General features: G+C 36.6%; 1 protein-coding gene across 3 annotated transcripts; it reads left to right on the forward strand.

Moving 5' to 3' along the window:
• The first annotated feature begins 112 nt into the window (after positions 1–112).
• On the forward strand, positions 113–12,938 carry LOC131795394 (tyrosine kinase receptor Cad96Ca-like). 3 transcript variants are annotated; one of them, XM_066169173.1, is made up of 18 exons: positions 113–219; positions 2,130–2,329; positions 3,168–3,225; positions 3,372–3,557; positions 4,061–4,093; positions 4,594–4,701; positions 5,111–5,129; positions 5,597–5,645; positions 5,954–6,233; positions 6,825–6,935; positions 7,680–7,870; positions 8,063–8,185; positions 8,382–8,452; positions 8,769–8,809; positions 9,040–9,136; positions 9,426–9,525; positions 10,050–11,358; positions 12,200–12,938. In XM_066169173.1, the coding sequence occupies exons 4-17, from the start codon at positions 3,515–3,517 to the stop codon at positions 10,113–10,115; spliced, it is 1,332 nt and encodes a 443-aa protein (XP_066025270.1). In that variant the 5' UTR covers positions 113–219; positions 2,130–2,329; positions 3,168–3,225; positions 3,372–3,514; the 3' UTR covers positions 10,116–11,358; positions 12,200–12,938. The 3 variants fall into 3 exon arrangements, with proteins under 3 accessions (XP_066025270.1, XP_066025271.1, XP_066025268.1); XM_066169174.1 differs by having other exon boundaries at positions 124–219; positions 2,154–2,329; XM_066169171.1 differs by lacking the exon at positions 113–219 and having other exon boundaries at positions 1,478–2,329.
• Positions 12,939–13,930: the final 992 nt, after the last annotated feature.

A 13,930-nucleotide genomic window follows, 5' to 3' on the forward strand; every position in this document is an offset into this window, starting at 1 on the left:
GTCAAACTAACGTGAGAATGGATTGGCTATTAAATGATAATAGTTTTTTAGACAGAGGTTCTGATTGGTTTAGGGGTATTGGGGCAAAGTTTACTTTGCCTCGAAATCTGCAAGTCAATTGAAAAAGACACAAAAGAAAAACAATTGTAAAGCCTTGTTGTGAGTTAATTGACTTCAGGATTGATACTTGGAAACGAGCAATTCAATTGCAAGTCATAGGTGAGCTTGAAAGTATTGCTGACTATAAGATTTAAGGCGTACCTTAACTGTACTTATGCTCAGCTGAGAAACATCTCTTGCTTGAAGGGAGCTGAAATAGTGGTATTAAAGCCTTCGACATTGTGAATAGCATCTTTAATTACTACAAAAGTAGATATTTAGTCACCATACTTCTTACTGTAAAAATTAAATTTATGGAAGATTAGTTTAAGTGGTACTGAAGGAGGATACTTGGCCTTTTTTGGAAGTGGCCCTTTGTCAAGAATTTTACTTTTCACAACTTTTAATCTCATGTGGCGTAACTAAGTAGAATACATATATTCACTTGCTTTTGGTTGCAAAGTGTCCTGAAAACGAGAAAAACCATCAAAAGTTTTTGGAATAAGGATGCTGATAAATACATATTTATATTTTGATTTCTTAGAAAATATAAGTAGTCAGCTATTGTATAGAGCTCTTTCCCAAGTTTCATCCATGGTAAGAAAGCACTTTGTATTTCATTTTCATGTGCTTGGTTACATACAGTATGAAATGGATGTGTCAGAAACATTTACTACTGGATAAGTTATTGTTAATTCATCCAAGGATTGATAAATTTTTCCGTGCTTTTCCTTTTTAATCTGTTGGTTGCCAATTGGCAACTTTTTCTTGAAATTTTAGTGGCAAAATGTGTTGTTTTCTTGCCATGGGGACCAAAATGGTTGCAGCTTCTTACAGCATAGTCAGCACTGCCATGTTCCAGAAGGTGTTTGCCCACTAACATAACATGCATCTATGAATGGCAAGAGGATCAACCAGTCAACATTCAGACAATAGCAATTTCATTTAAACCACAATACACAAATTTGGAGAACATTTTGCAAACCCATGTTACGAAATCCAACTTAAAAACATCAGACTAGATAAAGAATACCCTCTTGTATCTAAGTGTACTGGTAGGGTTGGACCCCTTACAGTAGCTACATTGTATCAGGTGTATGTTTGTGTAGATGCTGTTTTTTAATCAGCATGAGTTTTTATTTTCCAATTTGATGTACAGACCTAGTCAAGATTGTTAATTTTCAACCTGAGTATATCATTGGTGCACAACAAAGTTTAACTCTTCGTTGTGAAGCAGAAAGGAACCCTCCACCTACTTACACTTGGACTCCATGTAATAACCTAGAACAATTTTGTGACAAGAATACTCTTCATATTTCACAAGTCCTCAATGATACAAGTTTTCCCCTTAGAGTGGCCAATGTGTATGGAGATGATTAAAAAACTACCAATGTTTGTAATTCACATGTACATTTTAGTCATGTGTCTAACAGCTGTATCTTCATACATGTACCAACATGACATTTTTATTGGGTTCGTAGAGCTGAACCAGGGGTTTGCCTGTCTGGTTGTTAAAGCCCATATGGTGCTTTTACTTTGTTTTGGTGGATAACTCTCTGTTTTCTAAATGAATAATTACAATGTACATGTACAATATTGATTATTTTATTACATGTAAAATGCAAAGAAAACAGTGCAGTAATTAAACTTCAGGTGGCTTATACTCGGGTAAGTATCAAAAGTAGGGAAAAACTACAGTCAGGACTTTTGAAAAGGTACAGGAAAAATTGTAATTGCATGTGTGAGAATTTTTGGGGGGAAAATTGAGATTAGGTTTTAGTTCTTTGATTCATCTTTTAGTCATTGAAAGCTGAAGTACTTAGGACCTATATATTTTACAGTGTACATCAATTTTATGATGTTTTCATTAAAGTAAGAGAAGCCAAATAACACCTTACTACCTCTCTATATTTTCCTCAATGCCATACATTTGAATTTGAAAGCAAAAGGTCAGTTTGATATGAGCAACTGACCTATACCCTACGTTGTTTTCCTTCAGTGTAAGAACATTTTCAAACTTTTTGTTTTAGACAGATTCTCTTGTTTGTGTGTAGAAAAATAGGACAACAACACAATTTGTCATTTGACAAGCAATCAACACAATCCATCAATAAGAGGTATGATGAAAAGTTGACCAGTGCCCAGGATCATGTAAGCTATGGCAGAAACCCCAGCTGTTCTTGTTACAAGCCACTTACTGAAAGCAATGGACGTCTCAATTGTCTCTGAGGTAAAAAAACCTCAGAATAGTCGAAAAGTTTTTACAAAACCTTGGTTTTCAACAGAATACCTGTATCAATAAAAAGATTGAGTAAATCTTCTAGTAATGATTTTTCTCCTACTTCTCATACATTGGAGGAAATGTGATTAACATAACTATTGCCATCACAAGTGAAACATGTATAGATGGAAAATACAACCAATCCTTATTACTGGAGAAATTAAGAAAACCGGTAAGGTGATATACGTATAACTTAGATATTGCTGTCAAAGCTACAAATAAACTTATACTAGTTACATTGGAGGGATTTGTTTTTGCACATTAAACTGTGTGCCTGTGTTGAGCTTCACTTGATCTGTTAAGTTTTTAATTATTATTGTCACAGAGTGTTGGTTACCTTAGGGTCGGAGACAGATGTGCTAGCTGCATTATAATTAAAAGGAAATTTAGCCAGTGGAGAATGTGTGGAGAATATTTCATTTAGTTCTACAGTGTTTCTTGAATTCCTGGATTGCATGCAACAAATCTTGAACTTGAAAAGCTTGGCACAATCATCCTATTAGTCAGTGTTTGCTCATGGTCTGTATTAAGAGCCATAAGAGGCCTGGCGTTTTCTTTCCAAATTAAAATAAGAGGCAAGTGACGAGAAGAAGAACAATTATTCATTGAAGTAGCACTTTTAAGAAACAACTGATTGATACTCGGAGACTGATTCTCAGCCGATTCTCGGCAAAAAAGCCAATTGTTCAATTTAATAGATAACATTTGGTTTCATCCTCATTTGTTGTTATGTGTGATACATGTACACAAACATTTTAAGACCAATGATAGAAATGCTTACTTGCAGCTTCAGGAGGCTTTTGCTTATAAACCTGGCTATGAAGAGTGCAGTTGATAGGTGTGAGGTATGTGGATTAATGAGATTTAGATGATTAGCAGTTGCTCTCACTTCCAAATATATGAATTTAGAAATTATATTATTTGCTATTTTTTTTATCTGTTTTCCATTTCATGTCAGTCTAATTAACCCTCAGTTAATATCTGTCCCAAGGTGTGGGAGTATCATTGTTGACCTTGCACTGAAATTCAATTCCACTACAAAGGAACAAGATGTCATCATAACACTTAATAACGCTGTGAAAGATGGGAAGCTGGGAGAGTTCAGTGTTGGTGCCATAAAAGGGAAAAAAACTGATGTGGAACCAACAGGTGGAGGTGCCACATCACCACTTGACAGGTCCTATGGGGTTAAGTCCTCATAACACTTCTTACAAAAGTTTTGCAAATTGATTTATTAATGTCCTTGCCCCTCTTAACTTGGCTGTTTGTGGTGTGAAAAATAGTTCTGAAAGTTACTGTATTTAACTCAAAATTGGTACTGTAGCAGATTTATATAGAGATTCGAAAACTTGGTGTATGGTAATGACAACTATGACAACCACAACCAGCCCCAATTTGAGCACTAATAGGACAGTGTATGTATCATGTGTGCGCACTTTTGTTGTACATTTTGTCAAGTTAACTTTTGATTTCAATGCAAACATGTAAGAAATGGTTAGTTTGTTTCCCAATATCTTAGATTTTTATTTACCTAAATTCACTTTTGTTCTGTAGTTTTAGAACATGCATGGTTCATTTACATTTTTTTCTGAGATAGTTTATAGGAAAAAATAACGTGTGGCCAAAAAAATAACAGCCATGCTTGTTTTCCTCAAATTAATTGAGTGTATTTTTTTGCAGAATCTTCAGAGCTTTCAAGTGGGGTGAAAACTGGTAAAGCATTCTTGTTGTTAATAGTGAAAGATTATAATCATGGTTTTCTTTTTTTTGTGTCATTTTGTCCATACAACTAACCCTGGCCAAGAAAAAAAGTGAGATCTGATTGTGCTCGATTTTTATATACAAATTTGTGGATTGAGGAGTGGGTGCCTCCATCTTGTTTTTGCCATGAATAACCGATGGGAAGTTGTGGTTTAAAAGCTTTTACAGAGGGAGGAATATTCAATATAACTTATCTGGTAATTCGTTTGACCTTGCACAGAATTTGTATCCCATATCTTTTTCTGGACAAGTACATAATGATGCATTGCAGCCTGTTATTTAGTCCCGATATATGTAATGAATTGTGAAACACAAAATTGCAGGAAGAAGATAAATTGAGTTCTGACTAAATTTCAAAGGTTACCTGACAATAATACAGAGGCAGATCTGCGATGATTAAAGATCATTGGAAAAAATTATCTGAAGCTTATCACACTTTGTAATTGCCATAGGTATTATTGTTGGTGCAGTGTTTGGATCAGTTGCTGCACTGGCTGTTGCTGGAATATTAGTTTGGTGGACTTGCAGGAAAAAGAGGCGCAACAGGAAAAGCACTGAAGGTAAGTGTTGCATACATATTATGCTCTCAAATGAACACTCGTTTTGGCATCTTAGAAATCTATCTTTCACATTTTTCCTTTCTTCTAGGACTAAGTACAATCTTCAGTTCACTATCCACTGCATAATGATCTTTGCTGAAGCGATTTCTATATCTTTAACAGATAACTTTAAAAACAGTGTATTGTAAACTAATGTTTTGTTTTGTTGTTATCTATTGTGTGGTTAGCTGATTATAGTTAAAAGACCACGCATGTCGTTATACACTTAAGGAATCACCTTGATGTACATCAAACAGACTTTTCTTTCCTTGCAAGAGAGAAAGTTTGCTTGATGTCGATTAGTTATTGTTGTTGTTGTTTTTTTTTTTTGCGGTTTCCTTTTTATTTTTCGCTCTTTTTTTCTTTACAGAGGTGGCAATGAGTGAAAGGTGAGATTTTTCTATAGAAATGTTGCTGTCTACTTGCATCGTTCCTTTATGGCTTGATCGTTTTAACAATTTTAACACCCACACTTTTTTTCCTGTGAATGTTTGTGATTGTTCCAATTACCACTAACTTTAAGGCACTCTAGCTCTGCAGGGATACCACTATACACTTTGGTTGTCACTTGTGCATTAACCAACATCTCAGTGATCTGTAGAAAAACTTAAGAAAAAACAGAACAGCAACAACTTATAAGTGAAGTACGTTTATTATGTTATTCTCGGTATATATGAGAAGCTCAGGGCAAGTCTACATACTCTGCTCGTATGGTCTGACTGTAGGCGAGCCTACATCTGGTTTCCAGCATCTTTTCTAATTGGACTAAGCTGTCCGGAAAGTTTTTCTTTTATTTGGATTTTTCATTTACAGAGAATTAGGTGTGTTTTGTGACATATTTGATTTGCTGTTTCAGAACATTCGGAAATATAAGTAATGAAACAAGAGGAAGTACAGATGTACATGTAGGTTACAAAATGAAATCTTATGCCTTCATATAAAGATACATTTTCCTGTAGTCCTAAGTGTGTTTTGTTTTTACGTTGCTCTCTTCACTGAGAGTCTTCCCAATGTGGTTAACAGTTTACCTGAACTCAGACAGTTATTATCAATACAGATTTTAAGTCGATTAGTCATTGGTATTTTCCAATAAGTCTAAGTAAACAGTGGTTTATTTTTCATAAGACAGCTGGTTTGAAGATTTGAAATAATTTCCAAGCAATTTTGGTAGTTTATCATCTTTCATTGAATTGAAAACAGCTTTTTCTTTGAGATTGCAGTTGAATTGCCCAAACCTTCTCAAAGCCATTACATGGCACTGGATGACAGAACTCGTTCACCAGTGATGACAGATGCCAGTCCACTCAGCACCGAACAAATCAGCGAGTACGCTTCGCTTAATCTATACACACGCTCCTGGGAGACTCCTAGGGAACATGTGACGATAAAGCACATCGTTGGGAAAGGTGCTTTTGGCCAGATTGCCAAGGCAACAGTCATAAACCAACAAGGAAGAGCCAAGAAGACGCTCGTAGCAGTTAAAATGTTGAAAGGTACCAAGAAATAAAGTCATGTTTTACTTGGTCTTTGAACTAACCGAGAAGTCTGTCCAAATTGTTCGGTTTTCTCTCATATTGTTTTATTTTAATTTTAATTATATGCTTCTGCAGAATTTTCACGCTCCTGTTAAGAGTAATCTCATTCTACATGACTAGGCCACAGTTATGTCCATAGCCCGAAGCTTGTTCTACTTGATACAGCGATGGAATTTTAAGATGTAGTGTAAATATTTCCCCCTTAAATCATGATTACTTTTTAGAGCCTTGGCGCTTTACCTTGACGAAGAAAAGCACCTTTTAATATGATGCATGGTAGAGTCGAATGATATCGATTTATCTATCTATATATCTATCTATCTGTCTGTCTATCTATCTGTCTGTCTGTCTCCCTGTCTGTCCATCTATCTATGTATCTATCTATCTATCTATATATATATATATATATATATATATATATATACATTTATGTATCTAATGATCTATCTATCTGTTTACGTTTACCTATATAATGTTACAGTTGAATGATATGATTGTGGTTCATTTGTAATGTTATTCGATGATGATTGACCGAAAGTCTTGTTGCAGAAAACGCTTCTGAGGCAGAGAGAAAGGATTTGCTGTCTGAACTTGAATTGATGAAACAACTTAAACCTCATCCTTACATTATCAAACTCCTGGGATGTGTTACCAAGTCTGGTAAATACTGAAATGTTTATCATCAACTATGGCTACCGTCAGACAAAATTAAGTTTTAAAGTATAGAAAGCTTCGTTTTCCTCGGTATTTTTTGTGTTTTGGCTTAAGATAACTTTCCTCTTAATCTATAGAGTATACCGTAATGATTCGATTTGACGCCAGGGGCGCTTATTTACTTTTTGGTAGGCGAGGGGATAGTGCTTATTTGAAACAGGGCGGTAATCAGGGCAGGGCGCGTACTGTTTTTTTTAAGAACCAGCAGAACGTGCGAAACAAAGTTTTGATGTTCATTTGAAAAGCGCGGCTCTCTTACTCTAAGCTAAAGTAATTGTCTTGAAATCAAAACGTAGAATGTCACTCGTAGGATACTTTATTTATTCGATTGATCCCTGCGGCGTTTAGTACATTTTTATTGTTTTTGAGGAGGCCTTTGTTGACGGGTACAGTCCATTTAATTCGCCCGATCATTCCATTAGCCATTATATTGTTTTTGTTGACTTTTGGGAAAAGCGGCTAACCAATGCTTAAAGCTTGGGCTTATTCTATTCTTGCGCGTACGCGCACGCACGAGTGAGGTCTGGATAGAGTTTGTTTGACAGCAAAGAAGTAGACAGAGTTTTATACTGTCTGCTAAATAGCAGCGTATGCATTATCAATAAGTGAGATCTAAGATCAGCAAAATTTACTGGTGGACTGCATCTGCGGCATTTAATTGATATTTGCGAAACTTTATTGTCTACCTAGAGCCACTGTTTGTGCTGATCGAATATGTTCCTTTTGGAGATCTGCTGGGTTACCTGAGAAAGAGCCGTGGATTGAATGATACTTACTTCAAAGACCCGGATATCAAACCACAGACAAATCTGACCTCACAACAGCTGATTAAGTTTGCTTGGCAAATCGCTGATGGAATGTCCTATTTGTCATCGATACCGGTGAGTGATGAAATTATTCTCTGAATGACGTCCCTATCGAACAAGGCCTCATTTGTCATTCATTATACTTCGCTTTCCATTGAACCGTGGACAAACTGCCTAGGACGTCATCCCATGCCAGCTGAGTCACCCTTAAGTCTCTCGTTTCTTTAAAGGGTGTTTTCCAAAAGAAACTTTTTCTCTTTGTGTAAGGTTATTCATAGGGATCTTGCAGCTCGTAACGTGTTGGTTGGAGAGGGGGAAACATGTAAAGTGACGGACTTTGGAATGGCCAGAGATGTGCAGGAGGACAATGTTTACGAAAGAAAAACCAGGGTACGAAGACATAATGTTCTTGTAAGCCTTGTATTATATGGCTGAAGATGCCTCACTGGAGTGACTGCTTAAAGAAAACAAGCTCAGTAAATCTTGTTCCGTTTTCCGGAACTTTCGTTACAGTGTTGTTGCCAACTGGGAGCATTAGTACTTTTAAGGACTACGCCAACTCCTTGCATTTTTGCTTCTTATTCAGGGGCGTCTCCCTGTAAAATGGACTGCCATTGAGGCGTTGCTTTACGGAAAATATTCTACCAAGAGTGATGTGTGAGTACAAGGAAGATATGAACACTGCACTAAGCTTAATTAAAAAGGTCTTATATGAACTGTTTTCAGGTCTGCAAAATGTTATTTGGTTACTTTTGTATTTTGGTCTTCTTATTTTGCTGGTGTGAGGTCATCTCAGGGAGGAGTGGTTATCCTCATTTTTTATGGGTAGTGACCAGGAATCAACTCCTATGACACTGCGTATGTGTCCCTCCCCACCCCATCTCCCCTTCCTTTTATCACAAAAGATGTTTTAACTACATTTTACGTAAGGAAGAAATGTTACATCCTTAAATGTATCCTGATTGTTTTACAGGTGGAGCTACGGAGTTCTCCTTTATGAGATTTTCACGATTGGTAAGTTACTAGGCAGATTACCAGTCCAGTAATTTTAGCTTCAGCAATTGGGGGAACACGAATTCGTGAAGTAAGCAGGGTTTACCAGTCTCTTTAGAATTAGTTTTCGGTCATACCAAGCCAGTTTAGATTGCAAAAGTCGCTGGCCTAGCCGGAAAAAAATTGTTAATGGAAATACATTTGTAGAGCTTTTCATTTTAGACTATATTAACATTACCTGCTCCATTCAGGTGGTTCACCGTATCCAAGGATGGATGGAAGAAAAATTGCAAACTTACTTCAAGAGGGATACAGAATGCCTAAACCACAACATGTGGATGATAAGTTGTATGATAATATCGTGTTGTTACTGTTTCATGATGGCTTTCTCGTACGTTAGTATTTGTATCGCTTTTTGTTCGAGTTGTTTGTGAGCCTTAAGATAAAACCATCTGTACTTGCTGAACCTGCATAATGAAGGTAAATGAAACAATATGTACACCATCACGAGTTGATATCTGTTGTATAAATCGTTTGTCCTTTATTATAACAAGATGGAATTTTTAGACCAAAAAGGTTTTTCACTTGGGATAGGTCGAACCGTTTCTAATTAAACTACTTTTGGACGTCCTTTTAGGTATGACATAATGACAAAATGTTGGAAAGACGACCCTAATTTGAGACCATCTTTTGAGAAGTTGAGAAACAAACTCAAAGAAATGGAAAACCGGCACAAGGTAGAATTGAAAATTTTACAAAGAGACTCTTTGTGTTCTTTTTTTCCTTTTCAAAGTTTGATTGCTAGATCAACTAAACTTGATAACGGCGTCACCATGAAGGTTTCGAAACGTAGTTTATGGTTTCAATTTATGTCGCTTTACAGCAGTTTTTAATTCAGTTTCGAAAGTGGAAATCGAACATAAAAACTAAAACGAATCCCAGCCTGATCACAAACGTTTTTCCTTGCTTCAAGGAGGTTGCTTGATTCTACTTTGAGGTCTATTGGTTACTTTTGTTGTTAACCTTTGTTCCGATTGATAGTTGTGAATACTTTGGGGTTAGTTTTTCAAGGGTTAGGTTTAGGGTTAGTTGCCTTTTCTACAATCAATCTAAGACTTCTCTATCTAAAATTAATTGTGACAGCGATATACTCTCTCTCTCTAAGTAAAAAAAAAGAAGAAATCCTCGACAGCCTAACAGAGTACAGTATAATTTAAATCCCTTTTTCATATTCTTTCATATGTCTTGTTATTTTTTACAGGGGCTGCTAAACTTAAAAAATTACGATGATCGACTTTACGTTAATGTTGACGATCTTGCCGTCTGAGCGAGTGATTTATCATACAGGAAAGGATGGATCATCTTTTATTTTCCTGATATATTTTACGTTTAGCCATATTTTTTACTGATTAGGCAACTCTTTAAACAAGCTGTTTGACAACGAAGCGAGGCAAAGAGCAGCTTTCATATATTCTTACATATTTTTATAGTTTAAGTCTTAGAAAGGCAAACGATTTTGTACTAACGAGTTTAAAAGCTGCAACCCAAATTTTCCCTCCTTAGCGTTAGAGATTTGTTTATAAGTTTTTACACAAAATATGTATTTTATTTTAAAATGTCCTACGAATCCACACCAAAAATATTCCAATGTTGCATCTGCTGTCCCTTTCGTTATATTTTGAAATTTAGCGAATGCACCTTTTTGTCGTAAAAAAAATTTCTTTGTTAATTAAGGTGGCCCGATAGAGAAAACGGTCATATTTTTTTTAACCAGCGGTTTAGCCATGTTTAGATGGCGTTAAGAAAAATAAGTTTTTCGCCATATACTGATCAATTTCATCACAAAATCTTAACTTTCATGAAACTTTCTTAACGGGTGCTATGGGTTTATAACTGCTTAGTTATTCTTAAAAATTAAACAAAAACAATTTAAAAAATCAAAGGGCTCACTCAGTTTCTATCGATTTTTATCATCCCCCGACATAATTACAGAGTACTGAGATTCTGGTTCCCTTGGAATTTTTGACAATGAAAGACATAATAAAACGTTGTCCCTTTTAAACTGTGCATCATTTAAGTCTTGCATTTCAATGAAACATAGTTAAAACTATTTGTGCAAAGTTCAAGCGAGCATGGCATTCGACTGGGAAGTTGACAACAAACGAATTTAACAACAATTACAAGCAGACCAGCAATCTCGCAAAATTTCGGTCATTCGCGCTTCACAAGAGAAATGAGAAAATATACAGAAAGCCTCACCACACTTTGTTAAAAACGGCTTTAGAACGGCTTGATCCACAAGCCAAACAGAAAGTAAATTATGACATCAGCCCAGGAAGTCATAACACTGACGTATTTCCGCTTCTTGGCGCTTTCCATCTCTCAGACTCCGCCTTAAGTATAAATGTAAACGATCACGGCAAGGCGGGGTACCTCAACTAGCTGGGGTCCCTCACCTACCTGGGGTCCCCTAACTACATGTAAACAGGCCCTTATATGAATAAATATAAATAATTTGATATTTTTTTCAGCGGCAGCCGACGAGATGGAAAGAAAGTGGAACCAGGAGGGTTAGGGTTCTTCATTCTACTCTCATTCATTACAGAATCATACGATTAAGACAGATTTTCCTTAAACTCATCAAGCTTTTAAGTAATTTAAATCGATAGGCTTCATTAAATTCCGGGCTGTTTGTAAAACCACTGGTCAATGTACCTGGTTTCGAGGTTTTCCAATTCTGATCAAATTTGGGTTTTGTTAGTTCCTGCCACTCCAGATTTCTTTGCCAAAACTGCACCACGGGCAGACCCACAGTATGCGTTCGTGCTCAATAACTGTTGTTGACATGAGACGAACATAACCTGCGAAGGTTACGAACAACGCTCTGAAAATTGCATATCCACATTACATCTCTGTCTCAATACCTCAATTAAAGTTAAATGAACGTTTGAACGTGTCCTTTAGTAGCATGTCGTAATGATGTGGGATATTGATCAAATGAAGCCTTTAAGTGCTACTGTGGTTCTTTCTTTTTTCACTCCATATCAAGAACCACAGTAGCACTTAAAGGCTTCATTTGATCAATATCCCACAAAGTTAAATGAGTTGTAAAACGACGCCATTGTGGTATTTTTCGTTCTCATGGGCCGTTTAAAGCGTCTTTTTGCGAAATTACTTTTGGCTTGTGACCGTTAAGAGAAGAAAGAGTGACCTTGTAACCCTTCCTTGTTAAAGGCCTCCAGTTCAGTTCTCGGTTTGTACTGAGTTTAGATGATTCTTATATCGACAGCAGCAGCTAGATTGCTGTGCCTTTTAGATTACTCAAAATTAGAGGAAAGCCGTTCTTGTTTTGACGAAATCGAAAACGTGAGTTGTTTCAATATAACTACGATCTAAAATATTCTCCTTCAGATGGTGGAAGTGTCACATGAAATGAACCTATTCCGATTAGGACAACAACAACAAATCCAGCTGGAGTGCTTCCTCCTGGGATTGAACAGATTTATGAAGGATTTCCTATCACCTTTAATTGGAACTACAGTCTGACGTCGTGTTTAAGTCTTAGTGTTATAAAATTCAACAGTAATGGCATAGCCAGCATGAGAGCAGATGGTTCAGCTGGTCCTGTTCATGCTAACTTTCAGAACCGGCTTTGTGTTAGCTCGACAACTAAAAGAGCTTCTCTGTTTAATATCGAGACGTAATACTCCTTGTCAGCATCTTAGGAAATGTATAGAGAACAGTATGGAGGATGTGCATTCTAACTCAGCTTTGAACAACACAGCTCCGAAGTTTAAATTACTGCTCTGCTTTCTTCCTATTTCATATGTATTAAATAATCAATATCATACATGAAATTATTCAAAAGATCTTACACAGACAGTTATCAACCAGGAAAAAGTAGAAGCGCTATTTTGGCTTTTACAACCTGACAGGCGAACCTCTGGTTCAACTCTGAGAGCCTTGAAATCAAAATATCATGTTGGTACATGTATGGAGCTACAGCTGTATAATGCATGACTACAGTATACTTTACAAACAGTGGCAGTTTTCTAACACAACATTTAATGCTTATGTCAAGGGAGGTAAGCCATTAAAACCTCTCGGCGACTGGATGTAAGCCATTATCGTCAATACCAGTAAATGATAGCACATATAAAAAAGAAATAAATAAATGGAAAGCGCATCAGTCTGTTTAGCACTATAGTAAAAGTTTTTTCAGTGCATATATCATATAATCACAAGCAAAATTCACATAACCTGCTTGGCTATCTGGGTTTCCGAAACCACTATATGCAGCACACTTAATAACCTCTCGTCTCTACTTTTTACGTCAACTCAAGAGATCTGGAGTGGCACCAAGTGAACTGGTGCAATTCTATGTGACATGTATTAGGCCCGTCCTGGAATACGCAAGTCCTGTATTCCATCGTTCTCTACCAAACTACATCAGTGAAGATTTGGAACGGATCCAAAGAAGGGCATTCAGAATCATCTATCCTGACCTTTCATATAGTGTAGCATTAGAAACAGTTGGCCTACCGAAACTTCATGAGAGGAGAGAAAAGATTTCAATCGATCTGTTTGACGAGATCGTCTGTAACCCCACCCACAATCTCCATAGCCTCCTCCCCCAAAGGAAGAGTTGTAAATATGCACTGAGACGCAAAAGTGATTTCTCTCTCCCCCTATGTAAAACCGAGCGTTTGAATAACAGTTTTATTTTTAGCCATGTCTATAAGATGTAGAAAATTTTTCTTATTCTCTCTTTTGTTATCAACAGTATTTGTAAATATCCCGTAATTCAGCCTATGGCTGCAATGGTGGTTAATAAAGTATCTCTTATCTCTTATCTTATCTCTCTCTCTTTATCTCTTATCTAATTCCTGAATCATTCCTGCTGACTTTTGTTAAAGTCGCCACCTTTCCTTCTTGCCGCACACCAGTATTTCCTTCGTTAACTGTCTTAATTCTCTTCGGCCCAGTTGATGTTTGGTTCTGATTGACCCGAAGCTTCACAGGTTAATTAAGTGCAAGTTGCTGCCTCCATGAACAGTTCGTGCACGTCTAATTCCAGTGATTATTGTTGGAACTAAGAGCAATCAAACAAACACAGCTAAACTTCAAGAACTATTTGAAGAT

Source organism: Pocillopora verrucosa, chromosome 6, assembly GCF_036669915.1.
Source record: "Pocillopora verrucosa isolate sample1 chromosome 6, ASM3666991v2, whole genome shotgun sequence".
In the NCBI taxonomy this organism is placed as follows: domain Eukaryota; kingdom Metazoa; phylum Cnidaria; class Anthozoa; order Scleractinia; family Pocilloporidae; genus Pocillopora; species Pocillopora verrucosa.